Source organism: Penicillium malachiteum (genome assembly GCF_028827825.1).
Source record: "Penicillium malachiteum strain IBT 17515 chromosome Unknown utg000001l:1.0-8184562.0:1.0-8186909.0, whole genome shotgun sequence".
NCBI lineage: Eukaryota > Fungi > Ascomycota > Eurotiomycetes > Eurotiales > Aspergillaceae > Penicillium > Penicillium malachiteum.
In genome coordinates, this window is record NW_026643094.1 from 7,622,047 (window position 1) to 7,636,026 (window position 13,980).

At 46.0% G+C, this 13,980-nt stretch overlaps 5 protein-coding genes across 5 annotated transcripts; 4 read left to right on the forward strand and 1 right to left on the reverse strand.

Annotated features, from left to right (window-relative positions):
* Positions 1–515: 515 nt before the first annotated feature.
* N7483_002809 (putative C6 transcription factor) lies at positions 516–3,091 on the forward strand (the record flags this gene model as incomplete). The annotated part of the gene is made up of 5 exons (XM_057086246.1): positions 516–1,360; positions 1,435–1,676; positions 1,727–1,952; positions 2,019–2,589; positions 2,696–3,091. The coding sequence occupies 5 exons, from the start codon at positions 516–518 to the stop codon at positions 3,089–3,091; spliced, it is 2,280 nt and encodes a 759-aa protein (XP_056952395.1).
* Positions 3,092–3,362: 271 nt separating this feature from the next.
* On the reverse strand, positions 3,363–4,720 carry N7483_002810 (fumarylacetoacetate hydrolase family protein; the record flags this gene model as incomplete). The annotated part of the gene is made up of 3 exons (XM_057086247.1): positions 3,363–3,907; positions 3,974–4,312; positions 4,375–4,720. The coding sequence occupies 3 exons, from the start codon at positions 4,718–4,720 to the stop codon at positions 3,363–3,365; spliced, it is 1,230 nt and encodes a 409-aa protein (XP_056952396.1).
* Positions 4,721–5,475: 755 nt separating this feature from the next.
* xanA (isonitrile hydratase-like protein xanA) lies at positions 5,476–6,183 on the forward strand (the record flags this gene model as incomplete). Its single annotated transcript, XM_057086248.1, has 1 exon — positions 5,476–6,183. The coding sequence occupies one exon, from the start codon at positions 5,476–5,478 to the stop codon at positions 6,181–6,183; it is 708 nt and encodes a 235-aa protein (XP_056952397.1).
* Positions 6,184–7,404: 1,221 nt separating this feature from the next.
* On the forward strand, positions 7,405–9,567 carry xanB (isocyanide synthase xanB; the record flags this gene model as incomplete). The annotated part of the gene is made up of 3 exons (XM_057086249.1): positions 7,405–7,993; positions 8,046–8,992; positions 9,049–9,567. 3 exons carry the CDS (start codon positions 7,405–7,407, stop codon positions 9,565–9,567), a joined length of 2,055 nt encoding a protein of 684 aa, XP_056952398.1.
* Positions 9,568–13,248: 3,681 nt separating this feature from the next.
* N7483_002813 (DUF4149 domain-containing protein) lies at positions 13,249–13,934 on the forward strand (the record flags this gene model as incomplete). Its single annotated transcript, XM_057086250.1, has 3 exons — positions 13,249–13,335; positions 13,427–13,709; positions 13,771–13,934. 3 exons carry the CDS (start codon positions 13,249–13,251, stop codon positions 13,932–13,934), a joined length of 534 nt encoding a protein of 177 aa, XP_056952399.1.
* Positions 13,935–13,980: the final 46 nt, after the last annotated feature.

Sequence of the window (13,980 nt, forward strand, 5' to 3'; positions counted from 1 at the left end):
GAGGCTACAATACCTAGGTAGGTTAGTTGGGCCATAATACTACAACCACTTGACGTAATTGCAACATTTGAAGTGAGATAATCCTATTAAGGGATATTTAGTATATGATTCAATAATTAAATATTTAAGTCTACCTAGGTAATAAATTGTAAACTTCGTCACTGACGTATACGGTATAAGCACTTTCCGCATTTGGATGCCCCACATCACGTGCACCACTGGCAGATAAGCATGATACCCGTGGACTCGGTCCCAACTGCCTCAAATTCGACACAACTTGAATCGATCACAGTGATACACTCCGACGAATATGATGGACTAATCCATATATTTTTGTTTTCTTTCTCATCAAAAAAATAGGGTGCTCTGTGAGGCCCGGATACTTTCACGTCTTGACAGATTCCCAGGCTTTGGGTCCCATGCTGTTGAAAGTCGCATTGACGCGCATACCCAACCCGACGCACCGATAACCCCCAACAAATTGATCGGGTCCAATGGAGCACATGAAAAGCGCAATGACTTCCCCCTACCCTGCTTCCAACTCGATCTCGCCTTCCGATCTGCCCGGGGGACAGAACAGATCTATCTCTGACTTACCACAAGCCCAAGTGGATGCCATAATCCGCACGAAACGCAAAGCCCGTGAACCAAAAGCTTGCTATCCATGCCATGCGCGCAAAGTAAAATGCGACAGGAATCTACCGTGCGATGGATGTGTGAAACGCGACCATGCAGATCTTTGCTCCTATGAACGCCCCTCCAAGAAACGATCTCAAGCTTTCCACGAAAGTCCTGCGGGTGGTACCTCGGTGCCTGCAACAGTGGATCAGAACACATTCTATAACTACGATGACCATGCCCGGCAAATGAAATTCGAGACTTTTCCGAGCCGATCCAATGGAACTAACGCCACCGGCCGAGTATCGATTGCACGAGACGAATGGGATAATGTACGCAACCGACTACGGGAGATGGAGTCGACTATATCTTCCCTGCGGATGGGACTTGAAAGAGCTGAAGAAGGACCCGCTGTAACACTAGAATCCGGAAGTGTGCAGAGCGGAGATGTGGGTTCCCGGTCGAAGGGGAACTCACCAGAACGCGAGGGTATTCATGCTACAAATACTCTCGGCCAGGGTACTATTCATTTGGGATCCCGTTCTGTCTTAGCTTACATATTGAACAACAAGACGGGGAATGATCAGCTCTCTGCTCTTTTGGAGGGAGGAATTTTACCGAAGTTAGGACTTGACAACGAGTCTGCAACTTATCCATTTGTGGATTTGTGGTCATCGGACATGTCAACATTTGATATCAGTGCGGTCTGCAGTGCACTTCCAGCAGATGACCAATGCCGAGAGTTAGTATTAGTATCACGTTTTTCCGAAGTTCCAAAACTAACTTTGTTTTTCCAGATTTTTTTTTCTATTATAGAGACATCTCCGGGGCGATATACCCTGTCATTGATGATGTTCTGGGCTTTGAAAATCACCTCGACTTGCTCATATCAAACCGAGCAGCTTCTGGAGGGGTATATCGAGAAGATACAGATGAAGCACAACACCCATTCGGAGTGAGCATTGCTTACTTGGGTCTATTGTTTGCAGTCCTGGCATCTGGTTGCCAATCATCAGACTTGGGAAGCAAAGAACGAGAACTGACTTCACAGGTCTATGGTATGTCTTGTTTCTCCGAGGGTATAAATTTCCTGACTAACAAATCCTAGTATGCTGTTCCTATCAATGCCTCCGTATGACAAATTTTCTTTCTCAGCCAACGATTGAAGCTATTCAAACGCTTTTGGTGATCGGCAATGTACTTTCATATAATATGAACCCCGGTATATCATATGTCTTGCTGGGAATGACTCTTCGCATGGGGCTGGCTCTTGGTCTTCATGTGGAGTCAAGCCGATTTTTGCCAGCTGAGCGGTACCGCCGGCGATATGTTTGGTGAGTGCTTGCAGTCACACATTCCTTTCTCCTGCTCTTTGTACGAGAGATGCTAACTCTCTCCAGGTGGTCCATGGCTTGGCAAGACAGCCATTTCTCACTTTCCTACGATCGGCCCTCCACTACCGCCGTCAGCCAGCCTGATGTTGCATACCGAGAGGGCTCAAAAGCTGGTGACTTGACATACTTTGAAACTCTATGTCGGGTCATCTCTTTGGCATTAGAGGTTGTTCGCATTCGAATGCTGAGTCCTCATGCACAGATCTCGTTTGATAACATTCAAAGCTACAAGGAGAGAATCCAGAACATCTTGATTGAAGCAAAGCCCCATTTACGGGACGCAAAGTGGTGCTCTACCCTGACGGAACATCTCGAGCGGGTTGTCTTGAAATTACACTCGTCATACTTTTCTTCTGAGCTCTGCCGGCCAGCGCTCAAACCAACGATTGATCCCAATGACTCGGATACCGCCAGTATGCGCAGAGACTGCGTGACTAACCTCATGATCACTGTGGAAGCCTACATTGAATTACACAATGTCAGCAAACATGCTGCTCGATCGTGGATTGCATTGCAACGAGCCATCAGTTCTGCATTTTTGCTCGCCGTCGTTGAGGAAGCAAAGTCTGAGCCCAAGGTCTGGCATCTTCTGCGACAGTTGGAGGGCATCATCGCCCAAAGGGCTAGCACCGAGAGAGCATACGACGCTCCTGGCAACATGACGTCCCCAGCTCAGGGCATAGGATCATATGATCCAATCACGGGCGCACCAAACCCCCCCAAACTACGGTGCACCCAATATCGATGCTTCTTCCCCTGCCAATATCCCTGAAACCCAGACCCAATGGGCGAAATCTTTGGCAAAAACCCATCGTGCCCTTCAAAAGCTTCTTGCTGCATTCGGAAACCAAAGCTCGCGCTCTGGTAGTGGTCGTAGCCCCGCATATTTGACTCAACATAATCACAATCCGGCCACTGTCAACATGGGCGCGTATGCTGCCCCTGGCTCGGCCAGTATGACCCCCAGTGTTGGCTCCCTTCCACCACCGACTCCCGAAAGCTCGGGCAGTGGAGAATGGTCACTGCCTAACATCATTGACCGCGCACAAGAATACATTCATCCGCCATTATGGGGCTAGTATTCGGTCATTGAATTCATGATACCTCGGCACATCAGCAATGCATTTCCTTATCTGGCGTTGGTTCTTTTTGATTGATTTCATCTATGGTGTTGGTCTGGCGGCTGCTGGGGTTATGGGTTGGCGGTGGGCATTGATTATTTAACGTACATATTTTGTTTACTACTAATATGTTAGTCACCAAACTTTTGACAATATCCTTGAAACATTTGAAACCTTTTATGCACTCTCCATATCATCTATCTAGTTTCAAAGCAATCTTGCGAATACTTTACAGCTGCCTTGCCGGCTGCACTTGGCCAATGCATTCCCCGAATCCAACTCCAGAAGCTGAACCTCCAGCTACCGCTGTCATCCGAACGACATCCCAGTCTTGCAAGAAAAACCTCTTGGAGCCATCAGGCAGCTCCAATGATTCCTTTCCTGCCTTGGTTATCTCAAGGAGACATCCCAGGCTCCCTTCATTCGGACCGCTGACTGTACCTGTTCCCAGGATGTCTCCAGTCTGAAGATCAGCTCCTGTACTCGCAAGATGGGCACACATTTGCCTTCCACTCCAGTACAAGTCTCGAGCTTTGGAATCGCTGGCCGTGATAACTTGATCTCCTACAATAAGCTCCACCTTCAAATCTATTTCGTAGCTGGGCTTAGCCACGTCATTCAAATGTGGTGCCAATAAGGCCTCCAACTTGGACCCCGGCTCAGCGAAGGGAGACAAGGCGTCCAACGTAACTATCCAGGGCGAGATGGTTGTTCCAAATGCCTTTCCGTTCAGGGGTCCGAGCGGAACCATTTCACATCCTTGGATGTCTCGAGCTGGAGGAGAGGTATTGGTCAACATTTATACATTGACATAAGATCATCACTGGGAAGAAAACTTACCACTCCAGTCGTTCAAAATCACCAGACCAAAGATGTGCTCATCCGCATCCTTCGCATTCAGTCCTTGCAGACGTGGAACGCCTTGACCGACAATAAAACCGAGCTCAAGCTCCCAGTCTAACGTTCTCGAGGGACCATAAATAATTGGTTTCTTCTCCGAGGGTGCTTGTCGGTCGAAAAAATGACCATTTGGCCTGGTAATCGGAGATCCAGAAACCAATACAGTACTGGCACGACCGTTGTATGCAGTTGGGAAATTGAAAAAGCCCGGTGGAGGAGTTTCATCATTGAGAATTAATCGACCAGCGTTTCGGACGTGATGGACACTGCAGGAGAAATCTAACCAGATTGATATAGGTCAGGTCTGAATCTGTGATCAGAAGAAGCACAACATGACATACCTGTGAAGCCGCCAACAGCGACGGGCAAATGAAGGGTGACATTGCCAATATTCTCAGTACTTCTATCTGGAAGAGTGTCTTTCAGCCTTGCTTGAAGAATTCTGCGTACTTCACGATGGATCGTTTTCGGTAGTGCCGCATACTCATTGAGAGTTGACTTTGCAAAGATCCCCTTTGGCAGATCAGACACTTCATCAAAAATACCAGACTCATGTAATACGTCTAAGAAAATAACAGTATTTTCTAGTCGAGTCACACATTGTGGATCGGTGTGCGCCTCGGAGGATGCGATTCCAAATGGGATATTCGCAAGCGAGAAATGACTGCTGTACTCGGGTGAAGTCATGATGAAGATTTTTACAGATTCCAAAATCCCTGTCTGTCAATTCAGTTTATTTTATTGCAAAAAGAGACTATACCAGCCGCCTTGTTTTTAAATATGTAGGCGGATGCACCCTTTCTGCATCCCCCACTATCCCGAGACCGATGGATCCGCTAGTCCATCGAGGAGACTAAGCTATGCGGGGGACTCAGCCCACATCCCGATGTTCACCCTAAGGGACATCACTGACTGAACATGATTTTATAAAATGAATTGGGAACCAAAAGCTGATTCTATGGGATAGGTTTCGCTTTACAATACTACCAGGATCTTATTGAGTCTGAAAATATAACGCAAGCACTTGGATCGCGCCACTAGACCTAAACCACACACCGCTGACTGCGTTATGCATGAGAAAATGCATCAGAGTCCTGTTATTTCCATTGAAAAATGCGCAATATATCAATTCTTATTAAGATGCTCAAATGAGCGCATGCAGAGTTATCGATGTGATACAACGTCGGGCCGTTATTTACTCGAATCAACGCAAGACTAATATCCACCGCGAAGGTACCATCGCCTATTTTGTATTTGAGAGACTACGTTTGGCAGAAATAAGCCCAAACTTAGCCACTTTCCAGTTGAATTCTTTTTCTGTTGATTCACTTTCACAAATCAGTACCTGAAATTGCAAACCATCGACACCGAAAACCTTGGTCCTGCATCCACTTCACCGAACCAAACAAACATTATACTAGACGCTTGAACTTTTTGAAATCATGACCACCCAACCAGAGAATCAGTACGCCAAGGCTGCAGTCCTGTTGTATGATGGCGCCGATCTTCTCGATTTTACAGGTCCAGTAGAGGTTCTCTCTCATGTCCTGCATAACCGTGACCCGGATGACCCCGATTCAATGTTTATAATTGAAACTCTGGCTCGCACGCCAACTATTCGATCAGGGTGCTCACTCACTGTGAAGGCTGACCGACTGCTTGATGATGCGATCAATGATCTCACAGAGTATGACATGCTGATCGTTCCTGGTGGACCGCCATCGGTAGTTCAACCTCTTCTCCAGGGTGATTCTGCCGAGGTTGATGTCATCCGCAGATTCTCAGCGCTGCCTCTGTCATCCTCGCAGAAACCTAGGATTCTCTTCTCAGTCTGCACTGGTTCTTTGCTTCTAGGTGGCGCGGGGATTCTGGGAGGCATGATTGCCACCACACATCATCGTGCCGTTGATATGCTTCGGGATATATGTGCTCAATTTAGCGAGAAAAATGATCATCCGGTAACTGTGGTTCATAAGCGCTACATCGACGGGGGCTACTTGAAAGGGGATACTGTTCGTCTGTTCACAGCTGGCGGTGTCAGCTCGGGTCTAGATGCCACGTTCCATATCGTGCGCGAGCTTGCAGGCTCCGACATGGCTGCGTTTGTATCTCGAGTGATGGAGTATGATTGGACTGAGCTTAAGAGGTGAGCTCGAAAGTAACATGAACGTCTGTTATCTCTCAGTCTAGATTATTCTATTCGTGTCTTCATGATTGAGTTTGTCTGTTTCTGGTACGCTATAGGGATCGGACTGAGGCGAGGCAGGTCATTGAGAGACAAAGAATAATTGGTCCTCTTTTCCCGAATCTGCTCATTTTACACCGCGGCTTTGCTTTATTAGCAATGGTAGATCTGTGAGATGTTGAGCACGACATCTTGAGTCGTCTCAGCTTCCAGTTCCCGGGTTTCCAGTTTCACAATTTGATATGATTTGAAACACTCTCCTCATGGAAAGTGCTTCAGTATTGCGTCTCGGACAGAGTGTCCACAAGTTCAGTAAGGCAAGTAGCATCATGATCAAGGTCCAGGTGACTATACGTTACACTCTGCCTGATCCATATATTCGAATATTATGTGTCAATAACTGGACTCGACAAGATTTGACTTTAGCTCTCTAGAGCTTACACTGCGAGCTAGACTCTCGAGCCGACCCGGTCAACAGTCTCTGCATTGACGCTTCAAATGTTCTTACAAATCACTCTCAGATGTCTAGAAGTGGTACATGAATGCAGAGCTAGTCATTTGTTATGGCACATTTCTAAGGTTGTTGGCAAAGTTACTAGGACTATCCCTTTTACTCTCCGAAGCTATTGGCTCAAGTCTTTATACAATTCTGCTGACACAGATTTTAAGCATGTCACTTCTTCATACCCGGTTTCTGTGTCCTTCAACAGCAAATCTGGGACTCAGCCCCCTCACGAACATGCCACTTTTGCACTGCTCCATGTTGAGACCATCCTGTCTTTGGAATCCTCCTTGACTCGAGGATAGGGACTGCTAGCAACAGGTGATACAGAACCAATGACTACCCGCCTCCTTGGACTTCTAGGTTCAGCTTCATTCCCGAAATCTGAGTCCGCAACGGATGATACAGTCATCTAGTGGATTTCACTCGGTTCCCGACAACATGCCAAGCCATTCTTTCATGCCTTCGTCGGGTATATAGTGCCATGTGGCTTCTGGAGAATCGAGCTACCGTGGAGACATTCCGACAATCCAACTCACTATATTCCTCACGAACCAAAAAGGAAAAAACTATCTTTGCCCTCCTTTATCTGCTCGTCGTTTTCAACAAACATCAAATAAAAGCACAGAGAACCTTGGAAAAGGCTTCCGCGTGATTTGAAAATTTCAACTTGAATCAATCATCATGGTCGCCCTTGCACCTATTGCGGATATGGTTCCTGCCTTATACCCGGAAAAATCCATCATGAATCAGTTTGTTGCCTCCGAACAAGGTCATTCAGCTGAAAAAGCACCAATTATTCTTGACGCAATGGACTTAGCGTCGTCTTCGGAATCTACTAGGGTCGCCCCCCTGGTGATTACCGCAAACGGAAATGCATCTACACAACAGAAAGAAAACGGAGTCAATGGCCACGAGATATCCACTACAATCTCTGAAATCCCCTCAAATCTGCGCAAAATGGCCGTCGATATTTTGAAAGTAATTGAAAGTTATGGTGTTGATTATGAGAAAATTGGTGCGTCCTGGAAGGGGCTGGAGTCCTTCGTACCCACTGTTATGGCACAGGTCGAGAAGCAGGAACCAATTCGTATGATTCTTCCTGCTTTTCCCTTTAAATCGCCCAATTCTCGTGATAAGGTCTTGGGTGTTTTACCTGACTTTGGGGAGGAATTGGCTCTTGCTCACTTGAATGGACTGTGTGAGAATATCGCGCAGATATACGAACCTGGCGCGGATGTATACATTAGCTCGGATGGGCTGGTCTATAATGGTACAGCCATACCTTCATTGTACGTTGAATTTTATATTGACTACTTTTCTAGATCTACTCGGGGTCCCAGACGAGGTCGTTTGGGACTATGGAGAAACTTTGCGACATATGGCCGTAGAGAAAGGCCTGACCCATGTGAAATTTATTCGCCTTTTCGAGCTACTTGAACATCCATGGTTTAAAACTGATAGCCCAGAAACAGCAAAGTCTTATTATCTATCACATGCATGCTGTCTTCGTCGCGAGCTGATGTTTGTCTTCGGCGACCCAACTTTTAACGCAGACGAGGCAATTAAGACAGACAATGATACATGTCTGACATATCGCGGGTACATCAAGTTCTTGACCAAGGATCTGGCTCATCAGAAACAGCCTGAGTCGCTCTCTAAACGTGGTAGACAGGCTCAAATTGCATACACGGCACGTCAGATGATCATCCGCGGGAAGATGTTCGCAGCCGCCATCCGAGCAAATCGCAAGGATTATGTGCGACTCTCCATCCACGAGTCTGCTGGCGAGAAGAAATTATCTGTTTCATTGATTCCTCAAGCTCGAGGTACTCTGGGGTTTACACCATGGCATGCGTCTGTGGCTATTGGGCTTGATGGAACATATCGCACCGTCCATGCGGAGAATGTGCGCGAAACACACGACCTCGTATACAAAAATGGACGACCATATTTCTTCCGCGAGAAATCGGATATTTTTGACTGGGCTTCTGATGGTCTCTCTGTCAAATTTGAACATTTATATCCATGCGGTCTTATTATCCGTCCCTCGGATATCGACAACGTGAACCCGCCACCTTCTATCACTGCGATTCCCATGCACAAAGTCCGGCAACTATCGAACACAATGTCTCCTGTCATTCTTCGTGGATTTGCAGAGACTGTCAACGAGGATCTTTACTTAAGAGCCGGATCTGAGCTTGGCAAAATTCTTCCTGGAGCTTTGGTGTTATTCAAAAAGTGCGCGACGCAGGCCGCTCCGATAAAATGGGTAATAATGTTACCTCCAATGAAGCGATGCCGATGCATTTCGATGGAATGTTCAAGTTTGAAGATTTCACTGATCCTATCACTGGGGAGACCAAGAAAGTCCAGCGACCTCCCGGTTACCAGTTCTTCACTTGTCCTGCTACTGCACCCAAAGGAAGCGGGTATACTTTATTCGCTAGCTCTCGACTCTTGTTCCGATATCTACCTCTACCATGGACAGCTCAGCGTCTTGAAAATGTTACATGGGCAATGGATAATGATGGTTTCTGGGATGCGAAACTTGAGAATCTACCGCTGACCGTGACGCATCCTGTTTCGGGGCTTCCTTGCTTGCGCTGGCATCAGCCGTGGGATTCTACCAAGACCAAATTCTCGACTTGTGCTGTGAGGGTTGAGAACGAGGACCCGACCTTGGTGGACGTTATTGACCGTGTTACATATGATCATCGTGTCTGTCTCCGGTTTGAATGGGAGAAGGGCGATCTTTTGATCAATGATAATACGGCTATGCTACATACTCGCACTGGGTATGTTAGTGACTGCGATCGGGAACTTTGGCGCATTCATTTCGACTAAGTATACGGCAGCGAAATGGATTTGATCATATTTGCGGCATTTCATTTGCAGAGCTTTGCTTATCTTCCTTTCCTTCAAATGTTCTCTATAGGAAATCATCATTCGTTTCTGAGTTTATCTCTTTATTTTCAAGTTGTTCATATAGCTTATCTCGAGAACAAATTGTGACGCGCCTTCAGCTATAGCATTTTAAATGTTGCATCGATTTGAATCTTAGGCAATACATAGCTTGAAAGGACAGGCAAGAGGGTACTATTTTCAACGGCTGCATACAAGTAAAAGGTTTCAAATAAATACTAAAATTTGAACTTCATTGATTATTGCCATCAATACCTCCCCTGCAGTGACTCCAAGTTTTATCCCAATAGCTTTTATGCCCTTCAACCAACCTGCTGTCCAAGAGACTCCGAAACGACTCTCAATAATATGAGACAGGGCTCTACCTATTCAGATATTCATACTTGAGTCCTTCAAATTTTTATATTTGCATCGCTATAAAGATCTCAAGTGCTCACTTGGAATTTTATTTGTTTTAGGCTATGGTGGGTGTCCTGTGAAGTCACATCCAGGTAGAGGGAAACCATTATTCCACTGACAGACTTGAGGAGACACTTGGGAACTTGGAGATGGGGTGGATAAGTTAGGGGTTTGGCGTTGGTGCTGGCATATTTTATTGGAGGGTATGGAGAAGACTTTTTCCATTTCTTTATACTCAGTCATTGGAAACTGGATGTTCTCATTTTGGATCTCTGCGTTATCTCCAAGGAACGGTATCGAGGCTGGAGGCACAAGAACAATAATTTTTGACTGTGGTGTTGTCATCTTCAAAGCTTGGAGTATCTGAGGTAGTCCACAGTCTTCCGCAATTATTCCATGTCAGTCTCGTTGGCTACGAATGATAGGTAAGTGGGCGTGGCATCGTACCTGCAGCAACATAAAGAAGCACCGGGCTGATAGAGCATGCAGATTTTGGATAATTTTCAAGAGGCTGGCTGCTCATCACTTCTTCGACAATACTTCTAGTATCATGAACCGGCTCGTTATTCTGACTATCATAAATAGCCAGTGGTATACCAAAATTGCTGACTGGACTCAGAAACGGCGAGTCTGTGGCCGCGTCGAAGAGATGAGCAGGCTCCTCTAATAGGGAAGTTGGTTGAGAAATATTGGAGTCCATCGAACACATAGGTGGGCTTAATAACTCATTGGGTGGGATGAATGGTGGGGTTGGTGTTGTGGTCGGAGGACCTGAGGAGCCTAGGCCAAGCTCTATATCCAGGTATGGCAAACAGGAGGATTGAACGGAAGATGTCAGCGATGATGCTCCGTATGGATTATCCCATCCATTAAAGGCAGCCACTGCCCGAAGTTCATTTGCAATGACACGTTCTTGAAGTTTGGCTATACGGTCTCGGATCTTGCGACCTGATATGGATATACCCCCTTGTCAGAATACTCAACGGCAATGACCAAAGGGAAGGGCAACTAACGATGGTTTCTTTGTGACAGCCGATTCTGTTGTCTTCTCCTTTCTAGTGGATCCTGTTTCTGAGGGGGTGAGTCCTCGTGGCTTGGTTGTGACTCGGAGTTCTTCTCTGTTCTCATGATTTCTCTGTCCAGCTACTGTACGCTGAGGGATTTCAAGTGTTTCAAGATACGAGACACAGGGAAAATTTATAGCTCATTGACACGACCCACCTCAGGCATACTTCTTATAAATCCCAGGCTGAATTGAAACATTATGATCTTTCATGATCATTGTTTCGATCTCCATGTGGGAGATTTGTCGATCAGGTTGGCCAATCTCACTGTGACACGCGCCTGTGGAACAAATTACCGAGAAAAGGTCGAGTCGGTCTGAAAATGACCATCAAAGAACATTATATCGGGGCCCTTTGACTGACTGACGAGAGGTCCCTTCTTTGTATTCATTTCTCCCAGCTGGCTGGATATACATTATGCATTATCAATAGCTCAGGAGATGCATCTGGAGTTGGATAATCCTAGTATCTTGTTAGTCAACCCATTGGATGAAGAGATGAGTTCCACGAGACCGCACCGCCAGTCTGGTGTATCATGAGTTTGGGGATCTCCTTCTTGACCGTTTCCCCTCATGATGTGTAGCCATCGCCACGAGTCTTCATGCTTGATTCTTGATCTCGTCTGCTTCTTCTGGCTCCGGTGCCTGGCTAGCTGAACTGCATCGTTTCACATTGGATCGGTGAGGAATCTATTGATTGTCTGCTGTCTTCTGTTTGATCTTGAATCTCTGTAGCTATCTTGCGTGGCAAGATTTGTGTGACTCCATTTTTGGGAATCATCCGTTCTGTTCTGATATCGTATGTATACATGAAGTGCTCCGCGTCTAGATCAAGACCACGGTCCACTAGCACATGACAGTTCTCATTGAAGTGAATTCAAATTTTCGAGGTAAATGAAACGGTTGCTTTGTCTAATAATACACTCTGATCGATTTCTTGTAGTCCTGGAGCTCCCGTACCCAATATTTTAAGATTTATCCAACACATGTGCATTTGAAGGCAATCCGTATACACCAAAGAGTACCAGGAGCATCCAGGAAGTGTCAATGTTCAACAAGCTCGTATTCCTCTGATCTCGACAAGCTTTCGGCTGTTTAGAAAGCATGAAAATGCCGATACACGAATATCCCCCGGGGTAGCCCAGATTCAAGTTGTAAATCAAGGCGGAAGTTTCCGACAACATGATGCAGTATACTTCCATCCTTTTCAAGATCTTCAACTTTACATATAGTACAGCTCCCTTGATGGTGTTCATTGCAAACTAGCCTGGATTGACTTGTTGATGCCATGTGGACTGAAATGGGCAATGCATTATATTCCGATTGTAGTATGCACATGAGACTTTCGGAGTAGTCGATTCAATGTTTGTACTGGTCTAAAAGTAGAATGATTTGTGCGACCCGAGTTCTGGTCTATGCACCAATTTGAATATGATTCCAAGGTTTGTTCCAAGGTTCAAAAGTACTACACTTTTGAGGGAAGGGGCACCTCAAGTGCTGGGATTTGCTATTTTATACCTATCGGCTGTTCCAAATCCATGTCCCGGTCAGTTCAACTTCAACTTCACCTTTGGGAATATGACATGATCTGAACACCAAATAAAACTCTCGAGCTTGGATTTAGGAGTTTTGAAGAGTTGGAATAAGGATTGAAAATATAAGATATTCCAAAGCCCAGGAGGCCTGAGAATCCATTCAAGTCTTCATACTACTAGTGAGGGCTAAGTCTTGCACAGCACATGTACTGTTTGACACAACATTCCAAGGTTTGAATGATATCCCTGGTGAATGTAGCTCTCACCTCGTATAATTAATATGTCAAGTAAGCCCAATCAGCTTGTTTCAGAAAGTAAGCAGAATAATCATCTGAGAATTGGTAATCAGCTCAATCTAGCTTACAGCCCCCACACCATTTGGGCAACCCGAGTTCTAGTATCCCCACGGTTCTCCGCCAGTGCAACCTTGTCTATCACTCACCAAATTACAATTCCCTGGGCATTTGAATACTTGGAGGAATCCTAGCGGAATTCTGACAAGCCTGGGTGGCAGTTTATCTGCCTCTGTTTCTCTTACTCTATCAACTCAACAACATATCCGCACCTCTGCTCTGACCTCCCTCATTCATCCACTTCCCAATCACCATGGATACGATCTTGAAAACAGCGGGAAGTCTCCTTCCCTATCATATCCTCTCTTATGGTACCCTGTTAGGCACAGAGCTCTTCCAGGTAAGCAGATCACACTCATGAAGTACTGATCCTTCTGGATATTAGAGCCAGGATGACCCTAGAGATATACGGCAACTAACACATTTATCAGAGCTTTGTCAACACAAAACTTTGCTACAATCACCTTCCCATGCGAGAATTCCTCCTCCTCCAGAAACGTGTCTTCCCCGTTTACTTTGGCTGTCAGATTGGTCTTGCCGCCCTAACCGCAGCGACCTACCCACCCTATAGTGTTGTTTCACTGGTGAAGAATGTGTGGAGCGCTGTTCCGCTTGGTGTGGTTATTGTGATGAGCTCGTTGAATTACTTTGTTTTTGGACCGAAGACTACGACGACAGCGTTGGTTAGACGGGCGTTGCAAGGTAAGTCCTCCGGTATGTGTTTTGCTTTATCCATTTCCATTCGGAATTTGCTAATAATCTTCAACATTGGCAGAGAGCGAGAATGACTCGGCGGACCCTGATGATGGAAAGGTTCATCGCGCAAATAAAAACTTCTCACGCAATCATGCCATGTCTATCCACCTGAATGCCATTGCGCTGGTAGCAACGGTCTGGTATGGGTTCTCGCTGTCGTCAACTCTTCTAGAAGGACTATAGAAAGAGAATTGACTGGTTTGAATGTTCAAGTTCCTGAAGATAAGGA